This window comes from Notothenia coriiceps, unplaced genomic scaffold (assembly GCF_000735185.1).
Source record: "Notothenia coriiceps isolate Sejong01 unplaced genomic scaffold, NC01 NC01_scaffold00000285, whole genome shotgun sequence".
Taxonomy (NCBI): domain Eukaryota; kingdom Metazoa; phylum Chordata; class Actinopteri; order Perciformes; family Nototheniidae; genus Notothenia; species Notothenia coriiceps.
The window spans coordinates 225,654-240,355 of record NW_011332986.1 but is presented as its reverse complement, the minus strand read 5'-3'; the positions used below and the strand labels follow the sequence as shown (position 1 = coordinate 240,355).

General features: G+C 42.3%; 2 protein-coding genes across 2 annotated transcripts in view; both read right to left on the bottom strand.

The window, feature by feature from the left end:
• Window positions 1-13,368, bottom strand: part of LOC104959735 (polycomb protein SCMH1-like) — a 25,475-nt gene extending 12,107 nt beyond the window's left edge. Inside the window, exons 1-8 of the mRNA XM_010787661.1 lie at window positions 13,149-13,368; window positions 10,834-11,075; window positions 9,994-10,200; window positions 9,177-9,303; window positions 7,441-7,523; window positions 7,321-7,372; window positions 5,658-5,828; window positions 4,059-4,181 (exon numbers count right to left, since the gene is read on the bottom strand). Of these exons, the coding sequence (XP_010785963.1) occupies window positions 4,059-4,181; window positions 5,658-5,828; window positions 7,321-7,372; window positions 7,441-7,523; window positions 9,177-9,303; window positions 9,994-10,200; window positions 10,834-11,022 (952 nt within the window). The 5' untranslated portion in view covers window positions 11,023-11,075; window positions 13,149-13,368. The remainder of the gene's footprint in view (window positions 1-4,058; window positions 4,182-5,657; window positions 5,829-7,320; window positions 7,373-7,440; window positions 7,524-9,176; window positions 9,304-9,993; window positions 10,201-10,833; window positions 11,076-13,148) is intronic.
• The window catches only part of shmt1 (serine hydroxymethyltransferase 1 (soluble)), a 251,794-nt gene that overhangs the window by 48,343 nt on the left and 188,749 nt on the right, over window positions 1-14,702 (bottom strand). The window lies entirely within an intron of this gene.

Genomic DNA, 14,702 nt, shown 5'->3' with positions numbered 1-14,702 from the left:
GGAAAATAATTTAAACATAACACCAAAATAAGTACAGCTAGATCTGACTCCATATTGAACAGTTTTGAAAACAGTTTTGAAAACAGTTTGAAAACAGTTTGAAAATATTTTGCCTAGTGTCAGAAATTATTACCGGCACTTGTGACTGCAGCTGGTTGCTAGGTGACGGGGGCGGCAAAATGTAGGGGTAACTGCCGGTGACGTACAAGGACATGCTCCGTAGACCGTCTCATTTCGCAGTCCTCCGCGGACCTGCGAGGCTGGGTCCTCCTGACGACCCAGCCTCTGAATTGGGACACAGCTAACATGTTTGTCATTTATTAACACAGCTGAAAAACTAGAGGGACAACCGTTGCTATGTTACTCTGAACATTCTGTTTCCATAGTAACAAACTGACACTGTCCAACGGTTTACTATGTGAGTGTGATTGTAAAACGTCACAAAAAAGCCACATAAGTTGATTCAAAATGTTTAACCACAGATAATGTAGAGTTGTTTCCACCACAGAATAACATCTTATGAATAATAAAACAAGTAATAATAATAATACATTTCATTTAGGCCTATAGGCTATAGCACACTTTAAAAACAACGTCATCTCAAGGTGCTTCACAATGCTATGAGGAGCAAAGAAAATAAAAAAGATAAAATATAAAGTTATCCAAGGAGCATATTGAATAAAATATGGTAATATAAAAAAGGTTAAGAGCATAAAAGGTTAGAATAGAAAATAAAAGTAAAGGACAGTCATTAAAATGCGTCGTGGAACAAGTCACATAACCTTCATCATTGACTCTTCTGCTTTGTGCTTCCCTCCACAGTTTGTGTGTACCTTAACAAGTACGGCAAAGCGGGCCCCCATCTGGACCCGCGGCGTATCCAGCAGCTCCCGGATCACTTTGGGCCGGGCCGGGCCTCCTCGGTCCTCCAGCAGTGTGTACAGGCCTGCGTGGACTCGGCCCACAACCAGGGCACCGTCTTCTCCTGCCTCAAGTCTGGGCACGGGGGGGAAGTCATTTCAGGTGGGGATCAAACTCTCAATTTAATAAAGAATATCATTTTTCTCTCTCACTCTCCTGCTTCTAGAAATAGTCCATATGAAAAAGCATTTTAAAAGGCCTAATTGTTTACTTTTTAAAATTGTGGTTATCCCATCTGTTTGAATTACCTGAAGTTAGTTAAATATCCCCCACCTAAATAAAACCAGAGCATATGGAGCATTTTGTTCCGTTATCATTGTTTGTTGAGGTCTGAAAGAAATGTGTTTAAAGCTCACATCAGCAAACATGTTTCTTTTAACAATTTGTTTCATGTAAAACAAAACGTTTTCAGCATTTTCTTTCAGTTAGTTGAAGTCAAATGTCCTTGTTAAGTTAATCAAATGTAGTCATAGTCACAGTTAACAACATCCCGTTTAGCTTTTGTTGACTTAAACTAAGTTAAGTACCGTAATTTTCGGACTATAAGCCGCGCCTTTTTTCCCATTTTTCGACGCTGCGGCTTATATAACGGTGCGGCTAATCTATGGATTTTTACAGCTAACGGCCACTAGGGGACCTCCTAAATCTATGGATTTTACAGGTTACAGTCCACCACCTTTAACTCTATGGGCTCTATGGCCGCTCCGCGCCCCCCACCTTTAAGCGGCGGGCTCCAGCAGGAAAAGCTGGAGGCCGGAAAAGAGTGAGACAGGTAGCGCGCCAAAGTAAAAGTGGAACCGAGAGTGGTACGAGAGACAGAACGAGAGCAAGACAGACAGACATTACGAGAGCGAGACAGTTTGTCCCTGTACCACTGGTTGAAAACCACTGCTGTAGATCACTGTCGGTACGTCCGCTGGGAGCGCACCGTCTAAGTTTGAAAGTTGAGAAGTTTGTGTGTCTGAAACGCTATGTGATACAGTACAGTTTACACAGCACAGTACATGTTCTGTAGCTACTATTGCACTAAATGGTAACACTTGAATACGTTATGCAAATATGCAACTGGTTTGTTGAAATGTTAATAAATGGGAGCTTCCTCAAACAGCCATCTCTTTCCCGACAATCCCCTCTGTGCACGAACCCTTACATATGGTAATTAAAAATTAAAACACCTGCGGCTTATAGTCCAGTGCGGCTTATAGGTACACATCATTCAACTTAGCTGCTGCGGCTTATATTCAGGTGCGCCTTATAGTCCGAAAATTACGGTACTTTAAAATAAAAATAAACTATATTCATTTTGACTTTTCTACATCCAACTCACAGGTTTATCATTGCTTTGANGCGTGTGTGTAAACTGCCCCGCCCCCTCGCTCACAGGCGGGGGAGAGAGATCGAAAATACTAAAAATAATCATGGACGCATTTTGCAGTCTTTTTGCGTATTAGAAACGGAGTTGGCGACACTAAAACTGCAATATAATGTTTGTGTAGCAATAATACATACGTATGACATATATTTTTTAGATGTCTCCAGTACAGATAAAAAGACCGATAACGTCGGAGCTTAACGGTACCACGGTCTTTAATAATTCAGCCCCGGGGCTCGTTTAATACCGGGGCTCGGTACCCATCCCTAGCGGCTCGTCTGGTCTTCAACCTTCCTAAATATTCCCACACCACGTCGCTCCTCCGCTCCCTTCACTGGCTTACGCAAAAAGACTGCAAAATGCGTCCATGATTATTTTTAGTATTTTCGATCTCTCTCCCCCGCCTGTGAGCGAGGGGGCGGGGCAGTTTACACACACGCGGCTGCTACATGCAGCAACAAACACACACGGAGGAGATGGCGGAGAGTACGCGTTCCGAGGTTTGGTTAAACTTTACCCGTCTCAATGTGGACAATGCTCGTTACCAAAAGTGCAATAAGAGTTTAGCATGTAAGGGCGGTAACACGAGCAATTTGTCTAAACATTTAGCAAAAGTGCTCCACATTCAGACGGAGGAATGCACCGGGTTCGACTGTCTTTCTAGCAGCTCTGTAGCCCCATCCACGAGCAACGTTTCCACCTCAGGTGTTATGTATGCTAGCATCAACACACAGAGTTAACTACATTATACAAACATGGGTTAATGATTAGAGGTAACTCAGTTATTTATTTTGTTAAAGTTTCAGCTATTCTGTTTACAGTTCTGTCATCGGATTATTTAATACGATTTGTTAAAACATTGTTGTTTCTTTTGATGTGAAATATTATGTATTTCATTTAAATAAAAAGCAATGTTAGTTTTGTTCACAATTTGTTTAGTTAGTTTACCTTTTGTTTTTCTTCCAAAAGAACCGATAAGAGTACCGTTAAAAGACCGGACCGATAAGCGGTATCGATAAAAGTAGTAGTACCGTTAAAACCTTAACGATGCCCATCCCTATTCCTCACACATGTTGCCACTTGTTTGTACCATTTTCAGGCGATTTGTAATCTGTTCTAGAAAAACGATGCGTTTTTGGATATTTGGAGAGTTAGGTGGTCCCCGAGTGTTTTTTGTATTGGTTAAGTGGTCCTTGGTATGAAAAAGCTTGAGAAACACTGTACTAGATGAATACATTTGTATGTGATATTTGCAATTTAAACATGAAATACATATATTACCCCATAATACCATCAAAACTTACTTCACTTTGTGTAGTCCACAGGCTCAAATCTGGGCTTCATTTGTCTTGTGCTTTGGGCTCAAAAGTGTGATCCAGTCTTCTAGAAACCATGTGTGCATGTGATGGAGGAATGCACAGTGCCTGTAGGGGGTGTGGTCTCAATAGCCATGCAGTGCAGTGTGCTATGTGCATGTGATTGAGGAATGGCATGGATATTCAAGTGTACTTGAATGGCATCTGTTTGTTTTAGTCCAGATTATGCTCAAATATACTCCAACTATATTTAAGTTCCCTACGAAGAGCCAATCTTCAATTTAGAAAATTCCCAGTTAATTCCCGTGGAAAGTTTCCATCTTTGAAGATTTCTGGAATTTTGCAACCCTAGTCCAGATATGCAAGTATCTTTCAGAGCTCTGCGTGGCAGGAATGAGGCCCAGGGTGGATATTAAGGAAAATGCATGACAATAAAAAAGGTGACATACCATCAGTGGACTGCCGGGGGGTTTTGGGCAGTTTCTGAGGAAGAGGGCTGTTGAAGTCCTGGAGGAAGCGCTTAGTGCCTCGACCCGGGCCCGTCGTTAGGCTGTCCCCAAAACTCCTCCTCTCTAAAGAAGATAGAGCCATGTGTGAAACATTTAGAAAGGACAAAGGTGGACCGCATTTCAGATGATATGATGGCAGTGTAAAAAACACAAATGTTTCTATTTTTGGTACAGAAATATGGAACTAGAGGGAATGTAGTTAGTGTCAATGAATACTTTGACATGTAAAGGCCCTGACACACCAAACTGACACCGAAGCACACGTCCCGACGGACCCGATTGTTGTGTTGCCTCGCGTCTCCTGCGTCTTGGCCAAAAAGTCGCACTGGAACACACCGCAAAGACTTCAGCCGACGGCCAAGTAGCACGTACGCACTGCGCATGCGTGAGTGGCAATAACTCTCCTTACCAGCAGGTGGCGGTAGTGTGTATTCGTCATTCAAAAGAGGCAACCGGAAGACAGACTGCATGATATATACAAACAACAAATAGCGTGCGTTCCATTTTCACTCTCGTCCAATGACTTATAATCGAAAACATGTTTAGTGCGGTACTGGAAAATGAAAAAATAATAGCCGTCTGCGTGTGCCTTCTTCACTTCCGTTTTGCTTCTCCTGCACTGATTCGCTAAGCTGAACAGCCAATCAGAGTGATTTATTTTGCCGACAGCCTCCCGATTCAACAAGGCTGTCGGCAAAATAAATCCCAGCGGAAGGTGTCGGCACGGCCGAAAAGACACGACGGTGCGGGACACACCAATCCGAGTAGGACGCTCATCGACGGCCAGACAGCTACCGACGGCTCGGTGCATCAGGGCCTTAACATGTTCAAGCATTGTTCATGAATTACATAGATGACAAATACACATCAGCAAGAAGACGCACTGTAACATGATCACACTAGTACTACAGAATGTATTACAAACAAGCATTATGGCAATGAACAGCATATTAATTGCAACCTGGTTTTCTCTACTCCAATAAAGAACCTCTTTGTGAGCACACTTCTAAAATAACTGGTAGCCGACAGATGTACTTTATGTCTTATTTATCTTATCTAAATTCCAGGCATGGCAGACACGTTGTGCCTTTTGTAGAGCAGTGTAGAACATACTGTGCAGACACTCAGGGGAGGGGGGGGGGGAGGGAGTCACATGGTGCCTCTCCTTCAAGTATTTACAAGATTTGTGTCTTAGAAGGTTACTGCCGACAACTCCCCATGAGTGAGGCAGGCGATAGCTTATTTTTCCTTCAGGGAGTTTGTGTTTTTTAAGAACCTACGAAGACTTTGGGTGCTTCAACGTTTTTTTTGTTTTTTTTATAGAAGAATATATATGTTTGTCTACAACGGTTTTATTCTTATATTCTTGTCAACTTTAACAATATGTACACTAACAATCTGGAAAATGTGTCTTTCCAGCACAATGAAACTCCAGGTATCTGATCTGTTTCCATAAATGACGACAACATTCTCAACAAAGCTGCTGTAAATGAAATGATGTGTGTGTGTAAAGTCACGATGAGAGAGCAGTGCACTGACCGGCGGTGTGTGTGTGTGTGTCGTAGTGCAGGCCTCCTCGGGCCACAGGCTGGCTGCCAAACAGAGCGTCGCAGTGCAGGTTGTGACAGAGTTTCTCCAGGAAGCGGAGGACGTAGGTAACGCTGCTGACCGTGGGAAGGGTCAGGGTGTGCTGCTGCTTCTCAAAGTAAGCTGCACAGGGAAAGAGGATCAGATGATGTTCAATCAAATGTACAGCAGTATTCATTTAGTTAACAAGAACTATGAGTACATATGTTCATGACCTTTAGTTACAAGAATGAAGCAAGGCAATGATGAGACAGCACCGACATACAAACTGAGACTATATCAACAGGCTTAAGTGCTGGTAGAAAAACAAAACACATTTGAACAAATATGAGGTGAGATATTATTTCGTTTTTTTTTTAACGCAAACGTTTTGTTGCGTCTTTGCTGTGCACACCATGAGCAGTCAGGAGGATTTTCAGAAACCTACTTACTGTAATTTTCGGACTATAAAGCGCACCTGAATATAAGCTGCAGCAACTAAATTGAATGATGTGTACATATATAAGTCGTACTGGACTATAAGCCGCAGGTGTTTTAATGTTTAATTACCATAAGGGTTCGTGCACAGAGGGGATTGTCGGGAAAGAGATGGCTGTTTGAGGAAGCTCCCATTTATTAACATTTCAACAAACCAGTTGCATATTTGCATAACGTATTCAAGTGTTACCATTTAGTGCAATAGTAGCTACAGAACATGTACTGTGCTGTGTAAACTGTACTGTATCACATAGCGTTTCAGACACACAAACTTTTCAACTTTCAAACTTAGAGACCGGTGCGCTCCCAGCGCACGTACCAGACAGTGGATCCTACAGCAGTGGTTTTCAACCAGTGGTACGGGGACAAACTGTCTCGCTCTAGGTAATGTCTGTCTGTCTTGCTCTCGTTCTGTCTCTCGTACCACTCTCGGTTACACTTTTATTTGGCCGCTACCTGTACTCACTCTTTTCGCGGCCTCCAGCTTTTCCTGCTGGGAGCCCGCCGCTTAAAGGTGGGGGGGCGGAGCGCCATAGAGCCCATGAGTTTAAAGGTGTGGCTGTAACCTGTAAAATCACATAGACTTTAGGAGGTCCCTAGTGGCGTTGCTGTAAAAATCCATAGATTTAGCCCGCACCGTTATATAAGCCAGCGCGTCGAAAAAATCGGAAAAAGGCGGCGGCTTATAGTCCGAAAATTAACGGTACTTAAACTTAGTTTAATTCAACAAAGAGCTAAACGGGATGTTGTTAACTGTGACTATGACTACATTTGATTAACTTAACAAGGACATTTGACTTCACTAAATGAAGACGCAAATGCTGAAAACGTTTTGTTTCTACATGAAAAAAATTGTTTAAAAGAACATGTTTGCTGATGTGAGCTTAAACACATTTCTTTCAGACCTCAACAAACAACTGATAGACGGAACAAAATGCCTCCATATGCTCTGGTTTTATTTAGGTGGGGGATACTTTAACTAACATTCAGGTAATTCCAAAGCAGATGGGATAACACAATTTTAAAAAAGTAAACAATTAGGCCTTTTAAAATGCTTTTTCATATGGACTATTTCTAGAAGCAGGAGAGTGAGCAGAGAAAAATGAATTCTTTTATTAAATTCGAGAGTGATCCCCACCTGAAATGACTTCCCCCCGTGCCCAACTTGAGGCAGGAGAAGACCCGGTGCCCTGTTGGTGGGCCGAGTCCACGCAGGCCTGTACACACTGCTGGAAGGACACGAGGAGGCCCGCCCGGCCCCAAAGTGATCCGGGAGCTGCTGGATACGCCGCAGGGTCCAGATGGGGGCCCGCTTTGCCGTACTTGTTAAGTACACACAAACTGTGGAGGGAAGCACAAAGCACGAGAGTCAATGATGAAGGTTATGTGACTGTTCCACGACGCATTTAATGACTGTCTTATACTTTAATTTTCTATTCTAAAGCCTTTTATGCTCTTAACCTTTTTTTATATTACCCATATTTTAATTCAATATGCTCTTGGATAACTTTTATTTTATCTTTTTTATTTCCTTGCTCCCTCATAGCATTGTGAGCACCTTGAGACTGACGTTGTTTTAAAGTGTCTATAGCCTATAGGCCTAAATGAAATGTATTATATTCATTAACTTGTTTTATTATTCATAAGATGTTATTCTTGTGGTGGAACAACTCTACATTATCTGTTGGTTAAACATTTGATCAACCTTATGTGCTTTCTTGTGACGTTTTACAATCCACACTCACATAGTAAACCCGTTGGACAGTGTCAGTTTGTTACTATGGAAACAGAATGTTCAGAGTAACATAGCAACGGTTTGTCCCTCTACGTTTTTCAGCTGTGTTGAATACCATGACAAAATGTTAGCTGTGTCCCAATTCAGAGGCCTGGGTCAGTCAGGAGGACCCAGCTCCTGAGGACCCAGCCCGCAGGTCCTCCGCGGACTGCGGAAATGACGGACGCGTCTAACGGAAGCATGTCCTTGTACGATCACCGGCAGTTACCCCTACCCGTCACCTAGCAACCAGCTGCAGTCACAAGTGCCGGTAATAATTTCTGACACTAGGCAAAATATTTTCAAACTGTTTTCAAACTGTTTTCAAAACTGTTTTCAAAACTGTTCAATATGGAGTCAGATCTAGCTGTACTTATTTTGGTGTTATGTTTAAATTATTTTCCAGAGGTCGCAACAGGCCCCCGTGAAGAGGGCTTAATTCTCCCCGCGCATCTAGATAAATTGCGCAGTCTGCTCCTTGCTCCCTATCAAAACAAAATTGTTGCAGTAAGATTTGTATAACAAAAGCAGTTAAATAAATAAATTAGCTTTATAATGAATCCCAACAATATGAAAACCAAACAGGGTTTAGAAATATTTTCACTTCATATTATTTTACATGTAATATAAAGAAGACATCTCCAATTGCCTGTATATTTAAATACACAAATTAAATAGGTTTACTTTTCTTTCATGTCGTTTACTATTTGGGTGAGTACATTTAAAAACGAATCCAGCTGAAACCGTTGTAGCCGTTGATGGGACGTTACAAGCCATATATATTTTTTAAAACTCATTCGTCACCGTCACCCGTTGCATCCTGGGATATGGTACACCGCGGAGTGTACATCAGATGTATCCTCTAAATCTGGGGAAAGAAGGCTGCATTTGCGGGCCGCATTCGGAGGAGTCTTGTCTTTTTTTTTAATTGGGACAGCCTTCGTTTGGCGGAAGTGACGTATGCGGTCTCCGAATGCATCCTCAGGAGGATGCGGCCGCTGAATTGGGACACAGCTGTTGTGTAGTTAAAAAACAAGTGGTTTGTCTGTACTTTCTCGCAACTTCTACAACTTTAAATAAAGTTTATTTATTGTCTATTTTAAACCTTGTTTTTGCCTATACTCACTGCTATTTGTGAGTGACAGCTTTACAAACAGCCAGGACATCCCAGGCATAAATAATAATTATGCGCTATGTCCAGGTGTGTGGGTGTTGTGTACCTGTGGGGGCCTGTAGTGCAGAGTTGGGGATGGTGGCGTTGTCCAGAGGCACAGTGCTAGTGTCGGGCTCTGGGGTGCTGGTGGTGGGAGACGTGGGGACCGGATTAGGGACCACCCGGGGTTTCCTCTGGATACAAACACACACATTTATATAACATTTGGCTTTTTGCTGGTTCGATACCATCTGTACATTTGTGTAATGTCTTTAATAGCTCATTTTATAGCATCATCAAAACAAAGGGCCTACCGGTGAATGTGACATGGTGTTTTGTCAGTAAACAAAAGAAAGATCAAATCAAAAGGAAAGTCATGACTCTGCCAAGTACCATTAATCTGTCTACATTATTTGAACCTGATGAGTGAGGCTGCCTGTTTTGCCAGCATGAAACATTTGTTGTGGGCAGCCGCTTTGTTTTTATAATAATATATTGTTGCCTTTAAAATGGAAACCAGCTCAATCTGCTTTAACTGAAAAAAAAAAGGTGGCAAACAAGATGCCTTCATGCTTTTTAATCTAACACACAACCAACCAGTTTGATCCACCCTTTTAAAAATGTGCTTAGGATTTTGAAACATATTCCCTAAAGGGGCTCGCTAGTCTTATTGGTAGAAAAGGTAACAAAACAAAAAGGTAAGGTAACAACAAAGAGGAAAGCAGGATGATGCGAGGGGAGATAATAAAATATCCCAAGAGACTTTTAAATGACTAATAAACTGTCACTGGTAAACACATCCTGCTAACTCCTGAAATGCTAATGAGTGTTTTCAAGAATAAATATCTCTTTTTGATATTCTGTGTTTCAGTGTGTGTGTGTACCTTGCTGCCAGGCTTGGGCCCTCTTTTCTTTGGGATTTTGACGGGTTCTTCGGCCTGAGTCTGCAGAGCGATCCTCTGGGCCCAGTTAGCAGGCAGACGGCCCCTGGTTCTCCCGGGGCCCGTCACTGGCCTTCCTGGGCCCGTCACTGGCCTTCCTGGGCCGGCCATGGCATCTTCCAGCCAGCCTGCTCTCTTCGCCCAGCCCAGCTGAAAAACAAAAGAAGAGACAAAGAGTCAAGTGGGGTCACTTTAATGCTGGGATACTACACAATGACACAAGGTCAGACATGTTGAACAGAGGCCCATCAGAAGATACCATAATCACAGGAATAAGCAATCATTTTCAAACGTCAGTCAGTCTTTGGTTCCCTCAACTCCTTTTATGTTACCTCCAATATTAAGCTCTGTAGAAACAAATACATACTGTACATAAAGTAGTTGGTTTTGAGTCCCTTTATTTGGACAATTTTGATTTGATTTCTGCAGACACTTGAATACAGTAGAACGGAATTTATGCGATCACCACATTGAAAAATGACCATGTTTTATAATCTCTTAAACAAATTTCAATAATCCACAGACCTCACTTTGAACAGACATGGTCCAATCAGAATCAAATAAAAAGTCTAGCTTTGACGTCGGTGTTTCGGGGAAAAGGCGGAAATCTTATGCACAGAAACCACAAAACCTGGGAATATAAAAGCAAAGCTATCTGCAGGACTAGATTGACATCATTTATTTAAATGCAATACATGTGTTTGTTAAATCAAGATAAACTGACCATGCCATGATCAATAAAGATAACTGTCTGTCCCTGATGGTTCACCCCCTCATGCCTACCTTACTGCCAGGCTTGGGCCCTCTCTTCTTGGGGATCTTGATGGGCTCCAGGACTTTGACAGGCTGGAGGCTCTGCGGCCCCAGGGCCGGGCCCTTCTGGTTCCACAGCGCCGTCACCTTGGTTTTCCTGCGGCCTGGCTTTCGTCCTCTCTGACCTGGAGGCCTGCCCACTGTGGGCGGGGGGTGCATGGCCGGGCTCTCCACACTCCCGTCTGTCAATGGCCCGAGGCTCTTAGGCAACACTAGTGCACGGGCAGAGATGGACAAATACACAGAAAGAAGGGGAGATGAGTAAAAAGCTGTGGCTTAACAGTGAAATAATACATTAACAACTTCAGCTCCAGGCTACCCATTTAATCACAGGGGGTGCACAGTAATGTAATAATGTTTGAACAGTGAGTAGTTATTTTCACATTAAAAGCATTTGTGATCCTAGAACAAAAATATTCTCCACATAATAAGTCATTTAAAACCTACATGATGTGGTTATGTGATGTGAATGGCAGCTCCTAACACCAACACACAGCAGTGTGAGTCATGTACCCGACTGCTCACTCATCCATGGAGCCTTTACGCTGTTGGCTACAGTCCCCGCTGACTTTAGCTGCAGCCAACCAAGAAGAAAGTGGTGTCATGCACACACATTATACACTCTCCATGCATGTGGCTCACCTAGGATACTAATACTTCAGTCTAATGCAGACTAAAACATGTACAACTTCATTTCATAATCTGTAGCATTTAGTTATTACAAAATATAGCACCGTTCAATGCAAAACCTGAGCTAAAGCAGCAGAGTAAGTCCACCATTTCCTTTCTCGGTGGTTATAAGCAAGAGGTCACAAAGCTACTCCTCTCAGACGGTGAGAGTGCTTCACAGAGAGAGAGGAGAGGGTGAGAGGTGACATCACGAGGTGCATGCTCCACTTCGCTCCTGAAGATTGCTCATTCTTTGAATTTTAATCTGCCAGTGAACTCAAAGGGTTTATTTGGCCTTTTTTCAGCATATAAATAAGGTCAGAGAAGTCAGACTCTTGAGAAATTCTCTGCAATATAATTTCTCTTCATGGGAGTCAGGTTAAAGGAGGGGAAAATAATAGATGCAACACTTACAGCGATACTTTGTTTTGCGGTAAGACATCAATACTCTGCTTGGGGTCATTATGGTAATTTATCTCGCAATACTAAAGGTTGGTTTATCTACATAACGGAAAAGAAACATGTTTTTCACTCTAATGGTATCTATTTATGCATTTAGTTTAGGTTGTATTGCTCTGGATGGACAGAAAACACAAAATGTAAAGAAGTACTATGCTGGATATCTGGTGGGATATACGTATATATTCGTTCAGTATTATATTTTTAAAATCTTACAAACACACACTACCTGGATAAACTGTGATCTGTAACTACCAAAAAAAGATGGAAAATTAAAACTGAAAGAACACAGGCCAAAAAGGTAAAGGAAAAAATCTGTTTGAAAGAAAGAAAATCTTTTTTTCTAGCATACCTTCAACCCCCTGCTGGAATGAAAATAAGAAGAAATGTGTGAACGCCTTAAGCGCCTGAGGAATAAACCCTAATAAAGAAGTACGCTGCTGACAGCTAAGAGACGGTCTTAAGATGTATCTCTCACACTCCCACCCATGAACACACACCCTCCCTATCTTGACAGGAAACATTTCACAAATCACATTAACCACTGAGGGAACATGCACATGGAAAGATCATTTAGAGCCGGGCCCTGCTTTAAGTACATCAACATAGCCAAATAAATATGCCAACACAGCTGGACACACTCCAGGAATGTGTGCATTAAAACAACAACCACAGTACACACACACACACACACACACACACACACACACACACACACACACACACACACACACACACACACACACACACACACACACACACACACACACACACACACACCTTGGCCCGAGGACCTTTATTTATTAAACACTCTCACACGGGCACACCAATCAATGCAAAGCTCAGTCCTCGGGCTACTGCAACTTTTCATAAGGGAGAGAAAAACAAGACACCTGATTGACCCCAAACAGATTGGTTGAACCTTAGCTAATGTGTTTAAAAGGTTCCAGCTCGAGGTTACATGTTCATTGATCAGTGCTTGTAAATACAGCCAAACAAACGCGAGGCAAAGCCTTTTTCTCTCTCTCCTGTGAGTGCACCGAGTTCATTGAGTTCACAAACTGTTTCCAGCTTCTCACTACAGGAAGATATCTACTGAAAAGCGTCAAATCTATCACTCCGACAGCATTTCTGTAATTCCATTCATCTTTACTCACCTCTCGTGCCCAAAGAAAAAGTCAAAAGTGTGCGGTAGTCTGCACAGCTGTCCTCAGATTCACCCTCTCCTCCTGCCCTGTCCTCCTCTCCCACTCGTCCTCTGCCTTTGCTCCTCCTTTTTTTTGGATTTCTTCTTCTTCTCTCCTCCCACCATCTGCTAACAATGTAAACAATCCTCCTCTCACTGCATACGTCTGTCTTTTCTCTTGGTTTCTGTCCCCTCTCTTAACTAAATTCCCTCCTAAGTGTCTAATCAGAAGCTGTTAGCCGGGGTGCCAGCGAGAGGCCTGTGGAGGGAAACCCGGGCTCCTTCCAACCACGTCAGGGCCCGGCTCTGCCAACTGGGGGGGTGCCAGGCCTTCATAAGACACCAGAAGGCTACAAAGGCATGTCCTGCATCCCTCCTTCCTTTTCCACTCCTTTAGATACTCTGAACTCTAACTGAGGAGTACAGCTGACCTTCTGGCTGATAACCTCTGTATCCACTCCTTCCTTTTATGTTTCCTGTATGACAAATTGCTTCCTCTGATTCCTCGTGAGGACACATTATTCATGGCAACTTCCTGCTTTAAGAGACACTGACTGGGGAAAAGAAAAGTCCTTGTTTGCTAAATGAGAAAAGACTGACAGTGGGAAAATGACTTTTTACAAACTAGACATAATTGTATTAGATACTGGAAGCAGAGTTTGCAAACAGAGTTATAATTATATCCGCAGAGAGCATTAGAAATAAAAAATAGCAAACTCATGTTAATGACTTGATCAATTGTTGCTAATGATGCCTTCAGGCAGATGATGATCTTCCGTTACACAGCTGCACCAAACAAACCCATAAATACTATGAAAAGCAGAACTCAATGTATTGAAGAAAACGCCTCATTATTGAGGTATGAATGTACAAGCAAAGAAGGAAAACAAATCAAATAAATACCACTCAAGGTTGTCCAAAAGATAAGCAGCAAAAGTGATTTGAAAAAGTGCTTCTTCACAAATTGGTCTTAAAATATATCAGCATGAGTTTTGAAAATATACTGACTGGGATGCAATCAAAAGGAAGTGTACAAATAATTAGAGATGTCACGATCCGATCACGTGATCGGCGTGATTTTCAAAAGATCGGAATCGGGAGGAAAAAAATCGGGGATCGGGATTTTTTTTTTTAAATACTTTTTTTAAAATTTTGTATTCAATGTTACAAAACAAAAATGTTGGATATCCATGTTGGATAGAATATCCAATTTAAATTAAAAAATAACCTTAAGGGACAACTTGAATGCTTTTTTTCTTTTTTCCTCTTAATGCATTGCATAAAGATCGGATCGGGAAAAATCGGTATCGGCAAATTGTCAAAATCAAATGATCGGAATCGGATCGGGAGAAAAAAAGGTGATCGGGACATTCCTACCTTAGACCCTCACATCGTACAAGGAAAAACTTCCGGAGAAAACCCACAGTTTAAAGGGGAACATGGGAGAAACCTCAGGGAGAGCAACAGAGGAGGGATCCCTCTCCCAGGACGGACAGACGTGCAATAGATGCCGTGCGTAAATCAA